Source organism: Chaetodon trifascialis, chromosome 1, assembly GCF_039877785.1.
Source record: "Chaetodon trifascialis isolate fChaTrf1 chromosome 1, fChaTrf1.hap1, whole genome shotgun sequence".
In the NCBI taxonomy this organism is placed as follows: domain Eukaryota; kingdom Metazoa; phylum Chordata; class Actinopteri; order Chaetodontiformes; family Chaetodontidae; genus Chaetodon; species Chaetodon trifascialis.
The window spans coordinates 7486771-7512963 of record NC_092056.1 but is presented as its reverse complement, the minus strand read 5'-3'; the positions used below and the strand labels follow the sequence as shown (position 1 = coordinate 7512963).

At 42.7% G+C, this 26193-nt stretch overlaps 1 protein-coding gene across 1 annotated transcript; it reads left to right on the top strand.

Annotated features, from left to right (window-relative positions):
* Positions 1 to 368: 368 nt before the first annotated feature.
* On the top strand, positions 369 to 26193 carry smad3a (SMAD family member 3a). Its single transcript, XM_070959233.1, has 8 exons — positions 369 to 833; positions 18039 to 18232; positions 18558 to 18692; positions 19363 to 19488; positions 20394 to 20606; positions 20729 to 20866; positions 21595 to 21739; positions 23519 to 26193. The coding sequence occupies exons 1-8, from the start codon at positions 631 to 633 to the stop codon at positions 23640 to 23642; spliced, it is 1278 nt and encodes a 425-aa protein (XP_070815334.1). The 5' UTR covers positions 369 to 630; the 3' UTR covers positions 23643 to 26193.

Genomic DNA, 26193 nt, shown 5'->3' with positions numbered 1-26193 from the left:
GCAATATCAGAGCAGCACATTTGGCCAGCTGCTCAGACTGGCCTTTCACAGCTCTGCCGTGCAGTCTGAAGCCTGAATAGAGACTCTCAGCAGCAGCTCCAGCATTTGCATTTGATGCAGACTTCTTGCAGACTTCAGCCGGCGGACCAAGCACCGCGGATGACTCTGAGCTCAACAAAACTTTGCAAAGCGAAGATTAGAGCATCCGGAGAAAAACACGGACAAAGTAATGTCAGTTCGGTATTTGAACCTTGCTCGAGTTAAAGACGTAGTTTCGGTGTGACTCGGGTTGAGTGTGCTTAAAATAGCTGCCGCGTAAAGAAGTGGAGACGGAACTAGGTTTCCTGGCGGAGTAGCACTAAATCCACAGCGCAACAGACCGCCGGTGCACAGTTCACCGTTGAGCTCTAGCCAGACGGGCTGAGTGCGCTAAAACTGGAGGGTTTAACTCTGGGATGCATCTGTGTGGTGTTTAACAACAACAACAACGACAACAACAACAATAATTCGTCTTTAGCTGAATAACGCGTTCACCTCCACTGTTTGGACCGCTTGAGCAGCAGTTGTCCCCGTGTTTCGTCCAAACCCGACGGACTTCTCGATACTGGAAGGACTTAAACTGAACTCAAGATGTCAATTTTGCCTTTCACTCCCCCCATTGTCAAAAGACTTTTGGGCTGGAAGAAGGGAGAGCAGAACGGCCAGGAGGAGAAATGGTGCGAAAAGGCGGTGAAAAGTCTGGTGAAGAAGCTGAAGAAGACGGGACAACTGGACGAACTGGAGAAAGCTATCACCACCCAGAACATCAACACAAAATGCATCACCATACCAAGGTAAAGCTGAGTTGATGGTGACCGTGAACTCAGCATCCTAGCTAGCTGAGTTCACTCCTTGATTTAACCGACGTTTGCTTGATTACAGCTTTGTTACTGAAAACTCAGATGTACGCAGGTGTTTGCTCATTCGGGCATGTTCACCTTACACATGTATCCTTACTTGACAGAGAAGTTGACGTTTCCACTTCCTGCCTCGCGTCAGTATTTCAAACTCACGTTTATTACACAGTACCACGGCGGCTAAGGTAATGCTGAACGAGCTAACGCCGAGGAAAGCTAACAAATCACCGGTCAAACTCCTCGTCAGTTCGCTGCCATGGCATCATATCAACACTTTACTTTGCATGAACTGCTCACTGAGACACTCCTGTCAGTTTCTTGAGATCAAATCGATATTTAACTGAAGTAATATTGTTGAGGAGATGCTGTGTAACTAGCACATGCAATACAAAAGCACAAATGGAGTCCAAGTTATATAACTTGGCCTTAATCTGGGACGCTTTCTCGCGCTGTGTTGGTGTTGTTGCGTAGGCGAGTCTGTGGAGCCGTCTCTCTCTCCTGTCAGCCCCCCCAGCCACCCCCCCCCCCAGCCATTTGTCTGGCCAGACATTATTTACATCAAACCATCATCATCACCAGATCAGGTTATCAGCAGTGTCAAATTACTGCTCGTAGTTTAAGGGATTCACTTCCGCTATGAGCAGTCACTTTCCCACCTTGATGAAAGGCTGTGACAGGTAAGAGCTCTCGAGACTGTTTGTAAACACACACCATGTCCTCCAAAAGACTGACTCATCCCAGCTCGTAAACATGTGTGTATCATTAATATGAGCAATGTAATTCTAATGTAAGGTTATGTCCGTCTTAATATTTTACAATATTAGTTAATTATTCAACTTTGTCCACCCCATGTATAGTATATCAATGAGGGTATAGCTGCAATAATTACTTAATAAATCAATCAGCAATTAATCTGATAACCAGTTAATCGCACTGGCTGGTTCCAGCCTCTCAGATCTGATATTTTATTACTTTTATTTGTCACACATGAAAATAATGTGGGTTTGTACTGTTGGTCAAGTTAGATAAGACATTTGAATGCATCTCGTGGGGCTGTGGGAAATTATAAAAGGCATTTCTAACTGTTTTCTACACTGAACCATTTATCGATTAATCATTAGCTCCGGCCCTAAATGATGGCAGTGTAAATAATGGAAAGACTTGTCACTATAGCGCAGAATAATTCAGCAGCCCCAAAATCTAGAGCTTCCAAAATGACAATGAAGTTGAATCAATGTCTCTGTAACAGTTTATACGAAAACAGAAGACTGTCGCATTTATGAAAGTGGGATTTATTGCAGGGTTGTTATATTAGGCTGCATTAGTTTCAGTCAGGTGTAACAAAGTGTGTGTCCACAGCTATTTTTTGATTCTGTGGTATTTTTGCAAGTTGCAGAAATAAACGAGTAGAGGCCTCAAACTTTTGCTTGTGTGCACAGAATCTCACTTGCATGTGTGGGCAATTTGGATTTAATAGCACACTGTGTGTCAGATGAAAATTGAACCCCACGCAGGGCACTCCTACATTCTTGATTGCCACAAGTGTGCATATCACAGCTTGCACAGGCCTGGGCCAGCGTTCAGAGCTAAGCCTACCCGGAAAGTTGAATAACGTTTGCCGTGATCCAGGTTTCATATTTCTCACCACTAATGCAGAGGGGAAGAGGCAGAGTGCATTAAGATGACCCCAGATCAGAGCTGGCTGTCAGTGTGGGCTAACAGTGTCCCTGGAGAGCTGCTGTTTCTATTAATTCCCCCACGTTCTGGCTCGCTGACAGCAGCTGCCTGCATGTTCAGGCCTGTCCACAGGGAGGTCAGCTCCTATCTCTGTGACACACAAACTCCCTGATGAGGCTCATTGCTACCCCTCTTGATGACGGTTTGCCGTGATGCTGAGTGCTGAGGGAAGCAGGCACTGCGCATTGATTCAGTCATTAGTTGCATACAGTGGTGGAATAGCAGATCAGGTATCTGTTGGAGTAATTTAAGATGGAATTGTTGGCATTGAAAAAGGGGAAAATATGTGATTTACTCATCACAGATGATATATCATGGAGGGTAAAATACCAGAAGATGATTTTGAAATCTCAAGGCTAATATTTTCCAGTTGTGTCAAACAAAGTTAATGTTTATAGATATTGTCCAAAACCACTCCTTCCTGTAAGTTTTGTCTAAGCCAACCTCATAACGTTCATCTTACCAGGTGGTAAAAATGAGATGCTGAAGACCTTCAACAAAGCTAGCTGTCTTATTTTAAAGGGCTGTGAACTGCTAGATGACATTTAAAATAACTTGATAGTCTCTGGTTAGAAGCCATGGTATCACAACGGGGTGAGTTTGGATGAGACACAGTTATTTTCGGGGTTGGGTTGTGTGTGGGTGGTTAATGTGGGCGCTGTGTGTGTATATCCCCGTATGTTTACACTGGAGATAAAGACTGTGGCAATGAAAAAACATTAGTCACAGTCACTTTGACTTACATTGCCATATGAAGTTGGAAACAAAGGGCTTTTACAGTATATCAGGTTTTGCTGCCTATCACTTGGGCAGGACTATTGCTCTGCTTGCCTTTTAGGTCACTCTGGTTTTGTTTTTACTTTTTTGAAGAGCAATACGCAAAGTGAATGCTAAGGCACCAGTCCAAGTTCAAGACTTAGTCACTCAACAAGGAGCAATTGTGGCATTGTGGTATTGACCTACACTCCCTCCCTCTTTTTCTCCCTGTTTCTCCTTTTAAAATTCTTTCGTTCACTAAGTTGTAAACTCGGGTTAGTCACAAACATTGGTGTGTAAAGTGCGTCAAGCCATGAAAGTCTACCAGTTTCCAGTGGATGAGGGGTGGATGTAAAGTGTGGTAGCCTGTGCTGCATGAACATGAAAGGATGACTCACAAATGACTTTCCTGCTGTTGTTTCAGGGGACTCTCAGTGCATTTCTAAACAGAAACCGAGTCTGTTTCAGTTATGCCTGTGTCTCGAAGGCCCTAAGTTGGTGAATATTTCACATGGTTGTACTGTAGCTGCCCAATAGCCACAAAGCCCGGGGTAGAGGGAGGAGTTCAGGTTGGTTGGATGGGTCAACAAAAAGTCTGCCTTTGACACAGGAGGCTGCTATTCGGTTCCTGTTTCATAACAACAGTCCAGATAGGTTCTTTTAGCTGTGGCATATTCGCTAATCAAGACAATGAAGGCCCCCCTCACCTTAAGGAAGTTGTTATTTTAACCCGAACCACATTACTTCCCTAACATTAACCAATGACTTATTTGAACCCAAACCATGACCTTTCCCTAACTCTGACCAAGTCATTTTCATACCTAAACACTCCTAAACCGTAACCCTAATGGTATCAAATAAGGACACAGCTTTGCTTTTCCATAAGTGATTTGTAACTGTTTTGGAGGACGCTAGTATTTGATGTTGTCCTGCTGATAAGGGTGTCAGATCAGAAAACTCTTGTTGCTGTTGACTGTCAATCCAAGCCTTGACCAACTATATGCAAGATATATATTTATTTCACTCTTGGTGTTGTTATTTACTGGCGTTACTGATGGTGCAACTGTGGCTTGCTGCAAGTTTCTAAATTGTCACTTCCTCAAAATTCAGTGTAAGGTCTGTTTTTTTTAATCATATTGTGTGCACTTCTGATACAGGCTACACAGTTCTCTCTTCTTGAGTTTACATTGACAAGCAACCTTGGAAAGTTGAAAGGACACTGGCCATGTGCGTCAGGTTCAGTTAATTAGCCAAGTGCACCACAGAACTACTTGGCTGCTACGTAAATTCAACTGGGCAGACCACCAAATCTTAGTTATTATGTGGTTGAAACCTGAATACTGTAGCGTTGTGTTATTGCAGACTTGCAAAAATGTACCTTCACTGAAAAACTGTATCTTATTAATTTACTGGTGTAATAAGGAGTCGCAGTATATAGATTGACCTTCAGTAAGCATTATGCTTATTGTAATTAGCAGGCAGACGACTGAAGCAAACATGTATAAAAACCCTTTGCAGACATGCACCGTTTTCTGTAAATCGTCTAACAGTTTTACACGATGAACAGATGGACATGGCTAATTTTTTAATGGTACTTCTTCACTTACCAGTACAGTTTATCAATCCAGTACTTTAACGGTACTTGAAGCAAAAGAGACAGAATTAGCATTGCTTCATTTTTCATATGTACTGTATTTATATTAAGATTCTTGAGTAACAACTGTAGCAGCATTGTTTGGAACAAATCACTGTTACAGACGATAATGTGATAATTGAAATGTAAAATAAGTAAAATTAACATTTTTTAGCACTCTGAAACTGCAACTATGAGTTTCTGAAAGACAGTTTTGATGATGTACTGATGATTCCAGACTGAATTTATGAATGCATCCATATTTATATCCAAATAATCAGCTGGCTAATCGTAATTTTTAATCATTAACCCATGTTTGTATAGTTAACTCTGTGTAGGCCAAGGCTGCTAGCATACATAACATACCTGAGATGGATGGGTCAACAAGAGGTCTGAGCTATGCATGTGTGTGGAAACTTTGCGTTTCTCCGTCTGTATGTGATGTAGTTTCACAAGGTGTTTGGAAAGATTACTTGTGTTTCCATCCTTACATGCACAGGACTTGTACTTTTGCCAATTATATTGTTATCGACTCAAGTGAATTTTGGAGTGATTTTCTGATTACTCAATTAACAATTAAGCCTATAAAATGTCAGCAAATAGCACAAACCCAAATATTTTCAATTTATAATGACGTAAAACAGGTAAAAGCAGAAAATCTGCATTTGAAATGCTCAAACCAACAAGTCTTTGGCATTTATGCTTAATAAATGATTATCGACTACAGTCAACAGGCCTTTGACTACGCAATTGTTTCGGCTCCTCCTCTCTGCAAACTGGTCACGAGCAACTAGGATGCAGTAAAAGCTGTAAAGTGTATTGTAGATATTGCGCCTTGTTCATGGACGTCATATGGACATACTTTCATGACCTACGCTATTTTGTACCAATGGATGGAAATTAGTCAGAAATTAGGAGGGGGAGGACATAGGTCAGCAGTCTCTCAGTAATTTCTTGAATTGTCTAGTCTTGCCTGCTAAACGACAATTATTACAAGAACAGTGTGTACCCACAGTAGCTGTAACAGCCAAACAGCCTGTTACCAGCCCTTAACGCAAAGATAAACCCATTTTGTTTCAGGTATATATCTCATAATGGTTTAAGAGTTAAGGGGGTTGCATAGGAGCTTACAGAGCAGTAAAAGAATCTAGTGTTTAGTGGGGGAACACCGGTGGTACAGTGAAAGAAAGGATCCAAGGTGTGTGTTGCGTGCATGAGTGTGTTGTGTCTTTTCACAGAGCCTGGGGGAGTGGATTCCTCACTCCTACCTACATTAACTTTCCCTGAGATTTGGCCAGTGAAGGGGAGTGCTTTCGTCTTGTCCACACACATCCCTCCTGGCAGGAAGACTACAGTCTGATTCACACTGGTGCATGTCAGGGCAGGAAGGAGGGAGAGAAGGAGTCCCAGGAACAGAAATAAAAGATATGTTAAAATGAGAATCATGGAGATAGGAAGGAAGGGAGGAAGCAGGGTAGGACAGAGACTCCGGTACCCTTTTCACATTTAAACTTCACCATTTACAGGACAGGACCCAGGTTCACACTGTGTTTCCATACATGCCATTGCTGAACTGAGTAGCTGAGATTCATGGAGGATGTTGCAGACAATTTGGTATAAGGTTAGAGGACTTCTTTTATTGATTTAGTCAGCCCATGACTAAATCAATAAAAAAAACAGTGCTCCACAATCATGCAGAGACGTCATTTGTGATCCAGAACAGCACAATTTGTAACATACAAGTACTGGTTTTTATGAGCCAGGTTCAGGCTGTAGTGTTAAGGGGTCTGAGAGAAGGCCAGGGTGGAATAAAGAGATAAAGAGCGAATACAGAGGGATGAAGAGGAGATGGGGATTCCCAGTGTTGTGTCTGGTGCTTGAGAATAGGGATTGCCATCATAGTGGGAGAGTGTGCTTTAATAAGGGAGGATGGCACATAAATGGCAGAAAAAGACAGAATAAAAAGATTTAAAGCCACGGAGGTGAAAAAAGGCATTGTAATTTGAGATGATGAGAACGTGAAAGAGAAAGGCAAACCAGAAAGACAGCGGTTTAGAAGAAGGAAGAGAAGGAGACGAAGTATTTGTTAAGCGGCAGTGTGTGGGATTCTCAAGCTTATCAGAGGGAGACTGTGGTTCGTGAGGCTTGCAAACGCTAATAGCTGAGATAGAACTGGTTTGTTTTCCAGCTAGACAGCAGTTCAGCATCAAAGGAAGGGTGTCCTCGTAAGTCTGGATGACACATGAGGACACCCGGACTCACACACTGCAGCTACTGTGTCAGGAGAATGTTGTATATAGCTGCATTGCTTCATACTCCACCTGCCTGAATGCCGCACATGTGTAGTGTGCATAGAGTATGCATAGCTGTCCTACACATGCTGTCATTTAGCACCATAGAGCTGCAGCAGCAGTAGCAGAAGTCTGCGTATGCTGCATGTGTGTGTGTAACGTATGTGTGTTAATGCTTGCCTGTGCCTCCTAGTGATTATTACATTGCCATTATGTCCCTTGAATCAGTTGCAGTCATCCTATTTGCTTTCTTACTGTGGTCAAAGTTGAAGTGCTGAGACAACAAATTCGCTTTTCTGTTAATGAGAATGGACACGCATGGTGGCGAGCAAAGCCAAAGATTGATGATTATACACCCACAGAGATTTAACTTTAAGCAACACCTGCCCAGGTTAAATCCAGGCTTGGGTGCAGTTCTGGATTGCAGTGGATTTGAAGTTGAACCGAAGCTTGATATTAAAAGCTGATGGTAAACACCATCATGGCAAATCACTTATTGTTATAAATATGATGCGTGTGTTTGCATCACATAGTCAAAATACTCAGAACTGGCACCTTGAATCAATGCAGTGAGATGTCTTTTGATTACCGCCAGGCTGTCGGCTCACATTTTCTTCTTTATTATCCTCATTGTGGTCAGAAGTCTACCATCTCCACACACACACAGACACACTCTCACTCACTTCAGCAGCTTTCATTTCAAGTATCACACCTGAGTCATTCGAGACAGCATTGTTCAACAGGGGCGCGATACAAGACAGGTCACGGAGAGGTTATGTGTGTTGTCTGGCTGTGTGGCTGGCTGCTCTAAAGATGGTAATAAGTTGGGTTCAGGATCCTTCCTGCCATTGTGTGATTTGCTTGATAGAAAAGGTATGCTGCTGTGAGTCAAGACAGATACATACACTAAGTGTGTGAGAAGACTACAGTAGCTGTGTTATGTTCACCTTGTTGTGACTGAAGAGCTTTGACCTAAAGCAGCTCAGTGAGTCAAAGCTTAGAGCCTTCATCTGGCTGCTACGGCTGTTTTTAAGTGGAGTCATATATCATGCTATTGTAGTATTAAGACATTTTTATTGCTCATATTTCTGATGTTTAAATGAATTACAGCTATGTAAAAAAACTGTGTTTTTCTATTTAAAAACCTGACAAAGTGAGGTATGGAACATTTTATGGACAGTTATTTGAAAGTTTCAATTGAAATCACATTGAAATACATGAAAGAACATGTTGTTTGATGTTTTCTGTATGTAAGCTACATCGACATTGTATACTTAAAAAAACGTGACTGCCCTCATTCAGGCCAGTTCACAAGGGGGATTAGTGAACTAATATCAAATGGATTTTATGTCGTCATACATGTCTGTGTGTGTGTGTGTGTGTGTGTGTGTGTGTGTGTGTGTGTGTGTGTGTGTGTTAGTCAGCTCAGAGGAATGCTCTTTTAGCCTGCTGGGGCCTTGAGGAGGGCGTGGGCTGCTGTTTGGTTTTCGGCTTGCATTAGGGGTGGAGGGGGTTAGAGAGACAGCTCTGCCTCGACTTGGCACTGGCCTTTTCACTATCTGCGGGGGAGTGCGCGTGCATGACGCAGAAGCACACGCACACACACACGCAGTCATATGCAGACAGACAAGTTCACCAGACAACAAGCCTGCCTTTGTGCTCCACTGGCCAGTACCACCACCGCTGCTGCAGCTACCGCTGCTGGACTACAGCTGGAGTGTGTGGGAAAGCAGATTGACATGAAGGTGTAAGGGTTTAAATGGAGGGATTGCTTTTAAGCCAGGAGTACTAGCCAAAGTTACACAGAAAGAGAGCAATGGATGGCTGAGAAGGTTGCTAAAAGTTGGCAGATGTTGTTGAAGGTGAGCACCGTCTATCACAAAACAACACCGTGGTCCAGGACAAAAAGGGCGTAGGCTGGAGTCTCTGCATGACACTGGTTGACAAAAATCATCTGTTGATCATTTTTTAATTAGGATGTCTCAAACATTCATCCTTGAATCTCGTTTTAAGATGAGAGCACCACTTAAGTCAAAGTAGAAGAGGAGAAGCTTAAGCCCAGCTAAGAGCTCCCAGAGACTTGACTGTCTCTGGACACCCAGTATAGCAACACAAGAGACTGTAGACCCCAATTTTGTCCTGGACTGCCGGGAACCAGGGGGGGCTCTGCTCTCCAGTCCAGAAACATGTAGGTTAGGTGAATCATTTGTATGTTTCTGAACTCATTAACTCATATCAAAACGTCAGGATCAAAAAATTTAAACAACAGCCAGTCCTCATCTGGGGGATACCCTCCCTCTCTCCCAGTGTGTGATGAAATAGGCTCCAGCCCCCCTACAGCCCCGAGTATGAATGGGTGGAGGACAAATCTACAGTGATGCACTTTTCTCTCAGTATGAGAATGTTCTCATGTCGTAAACCAACTTAAAACTATGAATGGTTTATTATAAAGTCTTAAAAAGCAATGTAAAATTACTCAAATTTGTACTTGAATGATAAAATATTAAATTTGAGTCATCAATGAAGCTCTGTCGATTTTAGCCCCAGCTCATAGTTGTGATTTTTCATACGAAGTTAACATCAGCTGTGTATCAAATCATACTCGGCGCCCAAACTGGATTGTATAACTTAAGTTTTGAGGGATATCAGATCCAGGTGGAGGGTGGTACGAGTCTGTCTGTGTGAAAAAAATGAACAGACATCAATTCACTGGACAGGTAGACCTGCCTGCACTTCGTCTGCAGGAAAGAAGCTGTGGAGAAAAATTTATTGATGACTTGCATCTGGAATATTTTCAGCCATTCATCATTTTGATTCAGAGACAGAGGAACGGGCTGGCCGGCTCATTGACTAATAGCAGTAGAACTAATGGTTCCCAGTCCTCTATTGTCCCCCTAGTTTTTGAGTCCGGACTATGTTATTTGTCGTCTAGCCTTGCCGGTCGCCTGTCTACTGGTTTCTTATTTCACGTTAGGCCCTCCTTCACTGGTCCCAGCACACTCCAGCCCTATGATATCACCTGTGGGCCACAGTCAGACTTGCTTTTCTCTCACACTCTATTCTTGGTTCTCTTCCTTCACTGCCCCCCTCCTTTGTAAGAAAAAGAGAAGTCTGATGGCTTTTCCAGAGAGAGTGGGAGGTGTGTGTGTGTGTGTGTGTGTGTGTGTGTGTGTGTGTGTGTGTGTGTGTGTGTGTGTGTGTGTGTGTAATATGTTCCCCTGTGAGTTGCACCACTGCTGGAATGTACTCACAAGCTGAGATTTGGGCACTTTAAGCATATTTTTTCTGTTCATCACTGCTTGTGATGAAATTTTTGTGTAAACCAAAAATCTGAGTAAAAGTTGTTTTGGAACAAGTTTGATTTTTGAGAAACTGACCAAGACAGAGTTTAAGGTTTTACCGTCTGTCCCACAGTAGGACTTTCAAGGACTGTAAGAAATCATTTTTGTCTTGTATTAGAAGACAGGAAACAGGTCAGAGAGGAGTAGGACATACAACAAATGTCGCCAGCTGGAATCGAACCGACAACATTGCAAAGGAAATGTTTTCTTAATCTTAAGACCAGTATGGTGACATTCGTTAAACCCACATCCTCCTGATTGGGGCTGAGCGTAGATGCTGCCCAGCTTTGCTTAACAGGTATTTCCAGGAGGGAGTTTAATTCTGCAGAGGGAACTGAAACTGTAACTATTTTTAGTTTTATAATTATGTAATGCAAGTAATTCAGTGTAATTCAGCAGTTGCAGATTTTTTGAATTGTGGGACAACAACGGATTAACATGAGATAAGAACAGGTCCAACATGGGATGCCAGTGCGTTCATTAGCCTGTGAGGCAGGTGTCCTGTATGGAGAGGGGAAAGGTGCAGATGGAGCAGTTTTAGGGAAAATTAATTTGCCCAAATAGCTCCTGAAACGTGTTGACCTTCACAGATCAGTGAAGTCGCCATGTCAGGTTTCAAAACCAAAACTTCACAGCAGCCTCTTCTCCAGAATTACTGAATAATTTGTCTCTTCTCATGTTGTTGCTGGAAGACAGCAGCCCTCTGCCGAATGTCATTGGACTGCAGCCCTCTTGGACGTGGCTCGGCAGACTGGCCACAGACTATATGAAAGGCACAAAGGCCATTTCAGCCCCACACCCCACCTTCACCCCTCACCCAGTACTGGAACGGAGGAAGGGCGGTCAGGATAGTGGGACAGTGGGACAGACGGAGGAGAGGGAGGGGGGTTTTTAGGGGCCCAGTCAGACACTCTGAGCTGCCCTGAGCTGTTGAGACAGTCTGCTCACCCTATTGTCCAACAGCACCCTCCTTTCTTTATCCGTCACCCACTTTGTCCTCCCCCCTCTGAGCTCTTACAGGACAGATTGTGAGTGGGGGTCCTGATGTTTACATACACTTGCAGCCACTAAAATTGCTATAATTTCTACTCTCATTTCTAATCATTTCTTTTAATTTTTGAATTAAACGTGAAAGTTTAGCTGCTTTGATACAGTTTATATAGAAGAGCCTAATGGCCAAGATTGGAAGACAACAGAAACTCTGAAAGACTTTTTGCATCTCACAGTGTTTTCTGGCATCTTAGTACTGAGCTTAGCCTTTCATTTGAGTTTGACGCTTGGCAGAGAGTTGTAAAAAGTCCATGTCAAAAGGTCTGAACCCACAGTGAGAGAGAGGGAGAGTGTGTGTGTGTGTGTGTGTGTGTGTGTGTGTGTGTGTGTGTGTGTGTGTGTGTGTGTGTGTGTGTGTGTGTGTGTGTGTTCAGCACCGCTTGGACCATCGCCAGTCTGAACACACACATGCACGCACACACACAGTGTATATGTTTGTGTCTTTGAGCGTAACTGGGCATGCCTCAGTGTTTGTTTTGTCCACCCCTCCTCCTCAGCTCAGTGAAGCTCAATCTGCTCTGTCTGAGTCTGTTTTATGAGTCAGCCAAACTCACACACACGCACACACACACACATCTAAAATTTGTTTATCTACTCCTCTGTGTGTCCTCCTCCTTTTCCATTCAAACACCTCAGTTATAACACGGAACTTCCTTGGAAGTAAAGTTATTTTATCTCACTCTTGCTCATACCTCTGTGTGTGTGTGTGTGTGTGTGTGTGTGTGTGTGTGTGTGTGTGTGTGTGTGTGTGTGTGTGTGTGTGTGTGTGTGCAGATTGTGATCCCCACCATTCACACACAAGCGGAGCTGGTTGGGCGTAAAGGTCAGGTTCAACCTCAGCCTCGGGTCATGGAACACAGTGTTGTTGACACAATTTCCCCTGTGGCAAAAAATCTATACCAATTTGTCCCTTTTATTTTTGGACATCAGTTCCACCCTGACTGTCTCTTGACAGGGAAAAGTCAGAGCTGTAGATCTGGTTATCAGTCAGGAATGAAGACGAGCTAAAGAACGGGTTTTAACCAGCCTCGTTGGTTGGATCTATGGAAATGTAAATCAGTCCAGAACAGAAAAGTACAGGGAGGTTTGGATGCTGACACTCATATTTTATTTTTTGGGCTATCAAGTCATCCCGAGAGCAGACCCTGATTGCTTTTTGTCAGGTCACTGGAAATGTTTGTATTAATCAATCAATTAATCAATTTGCCTGTGGACTAACAAAAAATAATTTTGAAAATTAATTAATTAATTAGTTTGTCTTGCATGACACAAAATCAAGCATTGGACAGACAGAAGCAGTTAAATGCCATTAAGAAACTTCCGTGGGAATTGTTATGAATTTTTATTGTTTAATTTATTGTTGGATTATTTGATCATTTGAGTTTCTTTTAAAGTAAAAATGCCAAAATCGCTTTTACCAGCGTCTCCAATTAGATAATTTGTTCCTTGTCTGTTTTATGTCACTGTAAACTGGATATCTTTAGACAACATAAGACACTGGATGATATCAGTTTCCTGACATTTTACATAGAAAACAAACGAATAATAGATAAATCAAGAAGATAGTTGGTGGATTGATGATGAAAACGATCATTTGTTGCAGCCTGTACACCCGACAGTGAACTACTAGATAGACTCTGAATGCACAGTTATGCATCTGCACATACTGCCTCAGCCCTCTCCAGCCTCAAATTATATATTATTCTTTTTGAAGCAGTACTGAGTCTGTTCTTGAAAGCCAAATCTGAGGCACAGAGACAAACAATTTTACACAAAGTTGGTATTGCACAAAAATGTACCTTAAGCAACGCAAAATAAAGCTGTTCCTTTGTCATTTTGGTGTGAGTCGAGACTTGGTCTGTAAATAAAATCAGTCTGTGGTGATCTGTGTTGACTGCTTTCTGCTGCTGTAAGGAGGAGCTGAAGGTTGAAAACTGTTGGCCTGGATTCTTGGAAGCCTTCAGATCCCACCCATGTCCCACACACACACACTCAAACACACACTCAGGAGCACAGCAGGGAATTTGGGGTCATGGTCCCCCCCCTTCTGCCTCCCTGAAGCACTCTGAGCTCCAAATCATTTTAAAGTGTTTTGCAGGATCTGAGGTTAGCTGTTTAGACAGTGCTACTGGCTCTTCCTCTGAGCAGCAGGCTGAGGCTCGATGGTGGTGCAGGAGTGGTTTTGCTGTCAGGGAGGTGTTTCCCATTAAAGTATCATTCAACGTGCCGTCACAAATCTTTTCAATGAAGTGAGTAATTCAGATCGAGAAGTGAAGTGTGTCTGGACCTGTCTGTGTGTTTGATGTGCGCTCTGTTTTGACTGTTGCTGTTTGCCTTCTTCTCTCTTTTTCTGGAGATAAACAGAATTAAATAAAACTAACACGTAAAGAGAGAAATCTGGCACAGCCTGTGAATCCTGTAGAGTATACCGCTTCATTTAAATGCACCTTTGAAGTTTCTAGTTGTGCTCCAGAGCAATATTTTTTACAATGTTCAGCTTGTACTGCAGTAAGTGTGTAAAGGTACACAGAAGCCACAGTTCAGTTCATACCCCGGTGTAGGAGGAACGGTTCAGTGTGAGTTCGGTACATCAGAAAAAAATAATGATAATGTGCATTATGAGTTTCAATTGATTTCACTGTGGCTTTTTTTTCAAGCAAAAAATTTGACGGTTCCAACTTCTCAATTGTGAAGATTTGCTGCTTTTCCTTGTTTTATTGTAACAGTAAATTGAACATCTTTGGGTTTTGGACTTTTGGTTAGACAAAACAAGACATTAGATCATGCCACCTCGGGCAGAAATCTTTGATATTTCATTTTCCAATAGTTAATAAACATAATTGTTAGTTGTAGCCCCAGTTCATAATTTTTGATATTTTAAAAATCTGCTTTAGTAAATGTTTAATCAGGAAATTGCAAAGATGTTATTTAGACATCGATATACACAAAATGTTGGAAAATGGAAAAACAAAATACTGTGCATCACATGTAACACATCAGATCAGTTCAAACCTCCATTCCTGCCATCAAACATGTGATGTTCAGTCAGGAGGCTACACACACTATACCATAATATCCACAATATACATGATAATATGAGCTGAGCTGAACTATTTCCTCGTCTTCTTGGAGCATTTGGCCTGGTTTGTGAGCTGTTGCTCTTGTGCAAAATCCCACTGAGACATTGTGCTGCACGTATAAATGAACTTGACTTGATTTGACACACTCTTGCAATAAAGGCCCAGTGGGGGTTGTAACTCGGCTTTTACTCACATTTCCAAACGTGTTCCAAACATCGCTGTCTGCCTGAGCATTGGCGATCTCATCCATTGTTACGGTTATATAAAGTCATGTCCATTGTTTCTGGTTCTGTGTAGATCCTCTGTTTTGCACATGTGCAGTTCAGCTATTTAAGTTATTCGTATGACTCATGCCACACTTTTACTGTAACTGTTTTCCTTAAAAACACTGACTGGAAGGGGCTTCGCAAAGAGGAGGACACTAAGGACTGTAGGGCACCAACTAGCCAGTAATGCCACTGCAGTTTGTGCATGTCTGTCTCAGCCCACGCAGTCTAGCCCCACCAAACGCCCACTCAGGCAGGGACCGAACACACATACCACTGACATCAGATCAGTCCTGTTTGACTGTTTAACACATCTACAGTGAAAAAGGAGTTTAGCTTTTTTTTCTGCTCCAAAAGACCGCAGTAACCCTGCGTTAAATACGGCCTTTTTTGATGCACTATTTTTGTGGATACTGTCAGCGAGGTTATGGTGGCGGTTATTTCGATTGCATCGTTATTGAATAAATGGCTTGTTTCCCTCAGTCAGTGCTGGCTCCATGTGATCACTGTTCCTCTTTATGAATTAACTTTTTCATGTGTTTCCCTAATGCCACCATGAATTTCCTGTAATTCACTTTTGTAGTTGCCTTCGTAACTGTCATTCAATTACTTTCAAGCTACAAGCTGTCTTTATTTCTTCATGTTTATTTTATTTTGTCCAACCCTTGTAAAACAAAGTTGCACAGTGAGTCAGTAAGTTAAATACCAGTTGGCTTTAATGAAAGTCTGACGACATTTTTAAGTGAGTTTTGAGGCAACTTACAGACGTACTAAACTTGCAGCAGCATCAGCCACTAATGCAGAATACACCAATGCATTAGTGCAAAGTGATGCAATGTGATTAAGGGAACCAGCTTCAATAAATCATGGCAATGTATGCTTCACACAGGAAAACTGCAATCGAAAAGAGGAACCGGAGACCCTCACAAGCACCACCCAAACAACATTTAACAGACTGTTAGCTTGACATCACGTGTTGACAAAATTAACATTTAGCTTTACAAAGATAGCATTTGTTGCAGGTGGTCTGTTCTAGATTGCATAACAACCCAAGGTGTTCCTGTTTATTTGTGTACTGTGGGAGCAGCCACATGTCTTTAGTCTGTTAAATGTTTTCTCTCAACACTGAGATCAAAAGCCTTGATTTAAGAGCCTGAAGTCTGGCGGCTCCGTGATCAGACGCTAAGCTGTGGAGCCTGTCTTACCAAGAGGCACCCCTACCATTGTTACGTTCTCAGCCACGATATAAGAGATTTATCGTTATTATTATTAATATGACTGTGTTGCCCACTTCCCTTTTTGATGTGTGTCAGCAATGATAATCTGCATCATGTTGCAATGGCTCACTCTGAAAAATGACTTACTGCATTACTAAAGACAAGCCGCAGTAGAGACAAGAGGTACCGTGAGCAAGACACCAGTTCCGGTTTTATTGTGAAGAAAAAACATGCTATTTTTGTTATTGATTGACCATAACAGCATTCCACAGTTGAGAAAAGCTCTGCTAACAACTTTCAGTTCTCTAATGGTGGCTACTGGAGCACTAAGGTGTAAAGCCCCAAGAAATGGCTGCTTTTTTTACAAGCTGTGAGGGACGATGGCAACTTAATTCCAGCTTTTCTATCATTAGATGCCGTTAAAGGGATTCCTCCTTTAACCACTCACTGGGTTACATGACTTTTCATTATATGGGGAATCTTATATAAGGTTTATACAGTATAGTCTTGTGAATACTGTTGATTTATTCTCATAAGGTTTGACCTCCTCTGGATGCAGAGTTCAGCTGTGAACCAGGCTAGCTTTAACTCACCAGCTCTCACGTGCAGACCCAAAGCCTCGCCAGCTTTCCTCCTGTGATAATTTGCTTCTTCAGCTTTATGCTTCTGTATGCTTGTGTGCACATAAAGTACTCAGACCACCATTTACAAATTCAAGACCCGCCCCCGACACACACACACACACAAACACACACACGCACACACACACACGCACACACACACACGCCACAGCTCCTTTTACACGAGCAGCGAATAAAAGCCTTTGCCATGAAAAATTAAAACACACTTCTCTGCCTGCTGGATGTACAATGGTTGACCCAGATGGGGCACTACTGAGCCTTGTTTTTATTTAGAACAGACATTCGTCCTTCTAAAGGGCTTTAGCTTATGCCTTTGACCCTTACTCTGTATTTGTGTGTGAGAGTGAGTGGATGAGACAGAGAGATAGCGGGGACATATGCGGTCATTGCCTCTTGCATAAGATGATAAGTGTGCTTTTTTCCCTCTCTTTCGTGGGTCATTGTGCTTAGCGATTACAGGCTACATCCCCATTATGACAATCTGCAGTGTCAATCTATCGCTCATTACTTTCTGGCAAACTAAATCATCATCCTGCCAACAGTATTGTATAGCAGAAGAGTGCAGCTGTTATACAACACAATGAAATTCCTGTTATACATACTGTAATCTCATTGCGGTTTGTTTGTTATTATACCTCATAGCCAGTGCACACACAGCTGGGACCCTCATCAATAGGAGGCAGGGTCACAGTCCAGACTTGACAACAATAGTAAACACCACACCTAGCGCTGCATTGTTTATGGCAAATTCTGAGAATTCTTTAAGAAATATTTAATTGTGTTATTTAATCTCACTTCATTAGAGACTCAACATTTGCTTTGTTTACTCTCTTTAAGATGAGGCAAACCATAAAAGTCCTGAGAATGAAATACAAAAATAGAGATAAAAAGGAAGACGGAGACAATAAATTTAAAGAAAAAACAATCATTCCTCTATAAATGCAGACAGGGAGAGCAGACTTAGATTAGATTAAGGAAATAGTAAATGGTAGTTAATAGTCTAATATTAATACAGTCAAATATCTCCAGTGAAAGCTGTAGAACATTTTTTCATTCTCAACCGAAAATCAGTCACACATTTCCAGGTTATTGACAAACACCTCCTCTTCCTCCTGTCCTCCTGTCTGCAGGTCTCTGGATGGCCGTCTGCAGGTGTCCCACAGAAAAGGTCTGCCCCACGTCATCTACTGCCGTCTGTGGCGCTGGCCCGACCTGCAGTCCCACCACGAGCTGCGGGCGGTGGAGCTGTGCGAGTACGCCTTCCACACGAAGAAGGATGAAGTGTGCGTCAACCCGTACCACTACCAGAGAGTAGAGACGCCAGGTATGACAACCGGAGAGTGTTTGTCGTCTTCATCAGGTTTCTGAGTTTTAAAAAAAACCTTCTCTGTGGGCCGAGCCGCCTTTTTGCCAAAGCACATTTTTATAGACTTGTTTTTATCTATCCAATATTTGCCCAGTGATGTATTAAACATAACTTTGTTTCCATTTAAATTTTTTTATTGCATAATTTTATTGTGAAGTTTTCTTTCATTACATATTTATTTCATCAGGAACTCTTTGTGTGTGTGTGTGTGTGTGTGTGTGTGTGTGTGTCTGTGTCTGCGTCTGTGTCTGTCTGTCTGTCTGTCTCTATGGTCATTATACAGTACTCCCACCAGTGCTGGTGCCCAGACACACAGAAATCCCCAGTGAGTTCCCACCTCTGGATGACTACAGCCATTCAATCCCTGAAAACACCAACTTCCCTGCTGGCATCGAGCCCCAGAGTAACTACATACCAGGTACCAGCCTGCAGCCTAACACGACTCACACGGACAGTCAGATACCCCTTTTAAATCAGGACTTGCATGAGAGTCTTTTGGATCAAGTCTGATTATCCACAGTGTGCCAACATCTGTTTAGCCGCTTCATCACTCAAAGGGCTTGTTGACCAGTACTTCTGTTAACTGTTTGTTCATGAGTTGAGCACTGATCAGCTTCTCCTCCTGCATCTGCATCCTACACATTAACAAATGTTAAGTGCGATTCTGACAGCCTTCACATAACTGCGTTGTTGACGTGCAGTATTAGATGCTGATCAGTTTATATAAGTTAGTGTGGTTGTTAGTACAGCTTTCACACTAACGCAGTGTTTGTGTTTGCAGTCGATCTGAACGGGTCAACAGTTGTTAAGACTTTTTATGAAGAATGACCAGAAGATTTTATTTAATGTCAGTCAGAAAAAAAAAAAAAAAAAAAAGTTTAAGACAGAAACATAAAAATTTGGCTGTATTTGATATTTATCGTATGTAATGTAATTCTTTGTAGACTATTAGTGTTTCTGCTTTTCCTTCTGTGCTCTTGTGTCAATCAACCTTACATATACAGCAGAGATTTCCACTAGATCTATCTTCGGGAGCTTTGGCACGTTTGTGATGAGTTGTTGTCTGTGTGTGTCTTTGTTTGTCTCAGAAACGCCACCACCAGGCTACCTCAGTGAGGATGGAGAGACCAGCGATCACCAGATGACCCACAGCATGGACACAAGCTCCCCAAACCTGTCACCCAACCCTGTTTCACCCACACACAGCAACTTAGGTGAGGACTGTGCATCTGTGTGTGCGTTTGTGTACTTTCCTGTCTGTCTGCGGTCTCTCACAGACAAATGTTTCAGGAGTCTATCTCCCCGCTGGGAATTCTCTCTTTGATTTTTGTAAGAGGAAACCAGGTGATGAAAGAGGCCTTTGTCTTCCCTGCATCATGTGAGCTGCTGAACAGGCCAAGACACCATTCAGCCCACACTAACATCAATGACAACATCCTACGTTTATTCTATCAGGATGGAGAAACGCCAGGGGGCTTGGCTGGAAAGCTACTGGTGAAATAACAAAATCACACTAGTTTAATTTGGCAGTGCCGCACAGCTCTGTTGTGGACTTCAAAGCCAAGGACAGAGCGGCTATGTTGAGGGGAAAAAGAGCAAATTACCAGAACCAGTTGAAGTTACTGAAAATTATCATGGTTAAGCCTGTAATTTGACCATTTTGGCTCCAGCGTCCCACCAGTGAGGGTTGACTTTCCACATTTTGTCTGGTAAAAGCTTCTGGGAAACAGCGCATGGGTTTGACATTTTGTGACGCAAGCTCGACCCAATATTTTCTTTGGTGGTGTTTTTCCTCCCCCCATACGTCCACCTCAGCCCCTTCGCTCCCCACATTTCACCCACTTTTCATCGTACTTGCCTCTGTCGCTCCTCATTTCTATTTTCTCTCTTGCGCCCACTTCTCATGCCGTTGACCTCGACTCACGTCTCCAGTTACCCGCTCGTTTCTTTCCTCCTGTGTTATTTCAAGCATTAAGTTTCTTACTGATCTGCACGTTTCAGTCTGTTCACATCCACCCTGCAGGCCACAGTGTGGTATTCCATTCTCTCATCTCTCTTACAACTTCCCATTTTGGTTTGATGAAAGCAAACTGGAACTTTGTCCGTCTCTCTGCGTCAGACCTCCAGCCAGTGACGTACTGCGAGCCGGCCTTCTGGTGCTCTATTTCCTACTACGAGTTGAACCAGCGAGTAGGAGAGACCTTCCACGCCTCACAGCCCTCGCTGACAGTGGACGGCTTCACGGACCCCTCCAACTCAGAGCGCTTCTGCCTCGGCCTGTTGTCCAACGTGAACCGCAACGCAGCCGTGGAGTTGACACGCCGACATATTGGTAGGACTCCATTTAGATCTCATTTCTTATACTAATTTCAAAGAGAACATGACTCTGCATTGGTAATTACTTCTCCTGTCTTCATTTATCTGATGAGTTGTTCCGTCTCTGTTTCCTTCAAGGCCGTGGAGTGCGGCTCTATTACATCGGAGGAGAAGTGTTTGCTGAGTGTCTCAGCGACAGCGCCATCTTTGTCCAAAGCCCCAACTGTAACCAACGCTACGGCTGGCACCCGGCCACGGTCTGCAAGATCCCTCCAGGTGTGTGTCAACCTGACAGAGGCACGTTAAAGAGAGACACAAGTAGGAGGAGAGGACAGAATAGAGAAAGGGACAAGTGGGGATAAATGGATGAGGAGTGAGGAGGTAGATATAAAGAAAAATCAAAAGCCAGAATGGGAATTGGAGGGAACCTTTGGCTCAGGAGGAAGTAGGTCGCCCACACTAAATTTCTTGTGAAGGTTGGACGGTTAGCCCACTTGGTGTGAGAGAGTGTGTCTGTGTGAATGGGTGAATGAGAAGCAACTTGTGAAGTGCTTTGGATAAAATACAGCAGAGGTTCAGTTTCAGTTTGTTATTCTGACCTTAAAGAGTGAAATCTGCTTTGGTTAACCAGAAACAGCCCGTATATCACAAAATATTTTCACGTCTAACTCTGGAATCATTTTCAGCTGACAGAGATTTCAATATGTCAGACCGTCCTGGTAAGAATAACAGTAATTACCAGATAATGGAAACTCTGAAATGCAGCCCATTTACTAAAACGGCCAATCACACGCCTGTCCAGTCTAGTATGCAGTTGTGTTTTTTTTGTGTACAGCTTACGAATACACAGCTGCTGCAGTAGTAGTTGTAGTAGTTGTTTTCCAGTTACTTTCAACGTCTGTGGCAAAACTGACGACACTGGAGGACCTTGTTCGCTGGCCCAGTTGTGATTCATCTAATTCTTTAAAATGGATGATTCTGAGCACTTGTGACGTTTCTTCCAGGATGTAACCTGAAGATCTTCAACAACCAGGAGTTTGCAGCCCTGCTGGCCCAGTCAGTCAACCAGGGGTTTGAGGCCGTGTACCAGCTCACCAGGATGTGCACCATCCGCATGAGCTTCGTCAAGGGCTGGGGAGCCGAGTACAGGTAACGGATCGACTTTGTTCACTTAATGACAACCACTCACTCATTTCCTAAACCACTACAGAAGTGAACTGCCTCACAGATGACAAAACCCACAACCACCATCATAAGTGCTGTTGTGCAAAGATGACGTCCTTAGCGAGCCCTTATGTAAACGCAGACAATAGAAAGAAACAGAATGTGAATCACATCCCACAATCCACCCGCCCCCGCTCACAGGCATCTGCTCACACTCTGGTGAATCCGGCGTATGACGTCGTCGAGCCCTCATCAATAGAAACAAGCCCCAGTTGGTACGCCAGACTATTTTTAAACAAACACACATGTGCTGTGTCAAAAAGAGAGTTCAGACGTTCCCTCTTCCATGCCCTCCCTGTTTTCCATACAGTCTGACTCACTGATAGTAAGACAGGAGGAGATGGAATAAAGGCAGAGCAGATAATTGGCTGAAAGTTGGCTCGGCGCAGGAGGTTTCCTCAAGGGGGAAAACCTTTGTGCCGCGAGCGACTGCTAACCAGTCCTGTCCAGACCAAACTCTGACATGTGGAGACACTTAAAAACAGGATTCAGGTTACTGGACCAGCCAGGCTCCTTCTTCTCCACCTCCACCCACACCTCGCTCTCCCTGCCTTTTCCCGTGCCGACTGCTGGGAGTGTTTTTGTCTCATGTACCCTTGTAACTAAAAAACAGAAACGTAAAGATGAAGGAAAGATCTTGCACCTAATTTATTCAGACAGGAGCTCATTTCCAGTACTCATGAAGCAAAGTGTATAAACCAGAGGGAAATCACGCCGCTGATCAGCCTCTGTTCGCCTGGCTTATCAATGCATAAATTAAATGGATGACAACATGCAGGATACGTCCTGTCTGCTGCTGCTGCTGTTGACATTCACTGAGACAGTTGTTTTATTTACTTAGCTCGTTCAAGCTGCCTCGAAACTTTTAACCAAATGAAATGTTCAGTTGTGAAAAAAGGTTGCATCAGCTGCACCGAAGACTGCCTCTCCTGATTGTTTCCATTGCATCTCAAAAGGACCGCTGATGGAAGTCAGATGCACCAGAGCTCAGTTCATAAGTGTGTCGTAACAAAGGATCTGAATACTAGATTGTTTTGAACACCTCTGCCTCTCCTCTCCTCTGCACGGGTTTTTGTTAACGACTGTAATCAAGGAAGGATACGGTGATGAAGAGGTTGAATGTCTGGGGGGGAATATACAGCCTCTTAGGAAGTTTGTTTTTCAAGAATCAAGAACAACAGAAATGGATTATACTCTTAAAAACGTATTCTTTAAAGAACACGGAGAATTTGACATTACAAACTTTAGCAGCACGTCACCCTGAGGTTTTTAAAGGTTTGTAGAGCGAAGGTTTATGGAACTAAACTTCCTGTTTTCAGTTGCAGTATGATAAAGAAAAAATGATATTTTCTCTTCAGCAGTATTTGACTTGTAGACACAGAGAGCAGCAAACTCGTCACTGCGTGGATGAGGCATCGATAAGACAAACAAAGCTGCTGTAGACATGTGATATAGATCAGATCTTCAGGTTTCCAATCCCAAGTGAAAAATGATAAAATCAGTAGAAACATCAGCTCACTTCACACTCTAAGCTTATTTGAGGCTAAACTGATCTTAAACTCTGTCTATTTGGGTTTTGATGTGTGAAATTAGAGCTGTTTGACTTAAAGGTGACTTTGTGCTTTTACTCACAGACGTTCTGCTCTAACACAACTTTCTCTGTGTACCCAACATCTGTTTCTGCTTTCAATGTGTCTCTGCAAGGCGACAGACGGTGACCAGCACCCCCTGCTGGATCGAGCTGCACCTGAACGGCCCCCTGCAGTGGCTGGACAAGGTGCTCACACAAATGGGCTCCCCCAGCATCCGCTGCTCCAGCGTCTCTTAGGGAAACCCTTCATCCACCCACTTCCTGTACACCACGTCTCCTGTCAGTGACTAAAAAACACACAGACTGCATGCAGACCAGAATGGCTACACAAGTCCAGAAAGACGTCGGACCCCCTCCCCCCCATTCAGCCAATCCTCAATCTGTAACTTAGTCCTCCTCCCCACCAGCTGTTTGTAGCACTTTTTATATTCATGTTGTTTGTGGTAAAAGGAGACGAGCGCAGAAAAGCAGTACCACGTTACTATGATCTCCACGTTTTGTCCAGAATTATTTTGATGATAATTTCGTAATCTTTGGCGTCTCATTGCCAGAAAGGCTGTCACAGTGGGAGGAGGAGGTGTTTATCAGCCAAGAGATTCTCATTATTTTCCTTATTTTTCATGATTTTTACTTTTTTTTGTACAGATTTGAAAGTGAACCGTGGTTTAAAAAAAAATGAATTACATTTTTTAAGCATTACTAAGAATTTTGTAAAGCATGTTTAACGTCGTGCTAAATGCATTTCACTTGACTCTGTTTCTGTATTTGGGCATTTGATAGGTTATGAAGACATTCACAAATGTGACCCAGTGATCATGTAATGGAAATGTTCAAGCACCATTTGTAAACACTGTGTGAAGGAATGTACTGTAAGCCTGGAACAAATGTTTGTTTAGGTTTTCATACTGTCATTTTATGCAGCCTGTGTTACTCTGACAAGACAAATAACGTGATGTATAACTACACAAACAAAGGACAAAGCGAGGAATCAGTCCCACTTTAGATAGAACGCCTTTTCCTTCTGATAGCTCTAAACGACACGCTTTGACTTGAACCGTAGGCCAGATTACAAAGCGGTCTGATGCTTCAGTATACAGTCGAGCAGACAGGAGGTACAGCTCTCTAAACCCGTGTATGAGTACTTAAGATAGTGACATTCATCAGATGTCATGAGGAGGATGATGCACTTTTGTAGAAAGCTAATATTCTAGACCAGCGATGTTGGCAAAGTACATTCAGTGGCAGTTGTAGTTCACAGCTGCAATAGTTCTTGTCAGAGGGTTATATGAAATATATCCTGCATTCATTTCAGGAAGCTTTGCCAATTCGCTGAATACTTTTGCAGCATTGCGTTGTGTAGTCGGTTGTATATAATAGGCATTTACACAGAACTTGAAAATGTCTCACATACTGGACTCTTCTGCAAACCTTTCGACCGTGAGCACACAGAGCGTGTTGGAGTATGCGTGCGTGATGTGAGTACTCTGCAGAAGGCTGTGTGAAGAGAGCAGGAAGATGCCTGTGCTTTTCTAATTTTCTCTCTCAGCAGTCCATAACATTGGTCTTATTTTTAGCCATCAGTAATATTGACTTTTTGCACACTCAGGACCGTTAAAAACAAAAAAACCCAGCTGAATTATGTACAGGAACCATTGAAAAGGACAGATGCGTGACTCTCAAGACTTTAAGGTCTGTTTTGCTACCAATTATTTTTGTAGGACGATAAGGTGATAACGTGGGGACGACTTTGTCCGCTCCAAGTGTTTTTGCATGCCGTGACAGAAAATACTGCTAGCAGGGCCGGGAGTACTAACCTTGTATTTCTCTACCTGTGAAGACGTGGCAGTTTCAGTACAAAGCACAGCTTTTTACAAAGGGAAACATTTAGATAGATGGAGGCATGTAAATAACAGAAAAGCTGATGTCCCTATTTTTTTAGCTCTATGTACATGAAGTACATACACGTGTTGTAAGCGGACCGTTAACCTTTATAATGGTGATGGTTTTGTAAACCGGAGAACAAAAAAAAGAAGCTCAAAATGAAAAAAAAGAGTAAATGTTGGAAAAAGCTATTGCTGACATAGAAAAGCATCGTCGTAGCTTTCGTCCTGTTTCCTCGCTGCCACCCGCTGTGGTGGAAGTGCATCGATTTCCTTCTGGCTCTATAACACTAGACAAAGACACAGTGGGTGAACATGGACAATATTTGGATTCTTTTGACAGTACTTATTTACATTAAACCAGCTTTTGATGTTAATGCCAGCCCAGTGGTGCTAATCTTTAACATTTTAGGGACTCAAGAGAACCACAAAGCCATAAGATTTTACTCTTAAAGCTGGAAGATTTTGATTTCTCTGTTAATGATGACTTTTTAACCTTTGAGCTGCAGTGTGGGATCGTCTCCGAAACGGTAGCATCTACCAGTCTGAGACAAGACAGCTCTTTGTAGAGCTTCTAGTGTCCGTGAACGCAGCAGTCCTGATCCTAATGGGTTCTATAACCCCGTGGTCAATGTAATTACCCAGACGGGAATATTTTGCAAGCAAATTTGTCATTTTTATACACTCAAGTTATTCTGCTTGTGCTTTTTTCCCTTTTGTTTAAATTGTTCACTGTAATCGTGATTATTAGTTTGTGATTTATGTTTTCGTGCTCTCAATTGGTCTTTTTAGATGTCTTGTACAAAATTATACCCTTTATTTTTCTCTGCCTATAAAAAGTTGATGTGATGCTTTATATTTTTGTTTATTATTGTCGGTCTATGAATAAAATATATATCTTGTGGTGA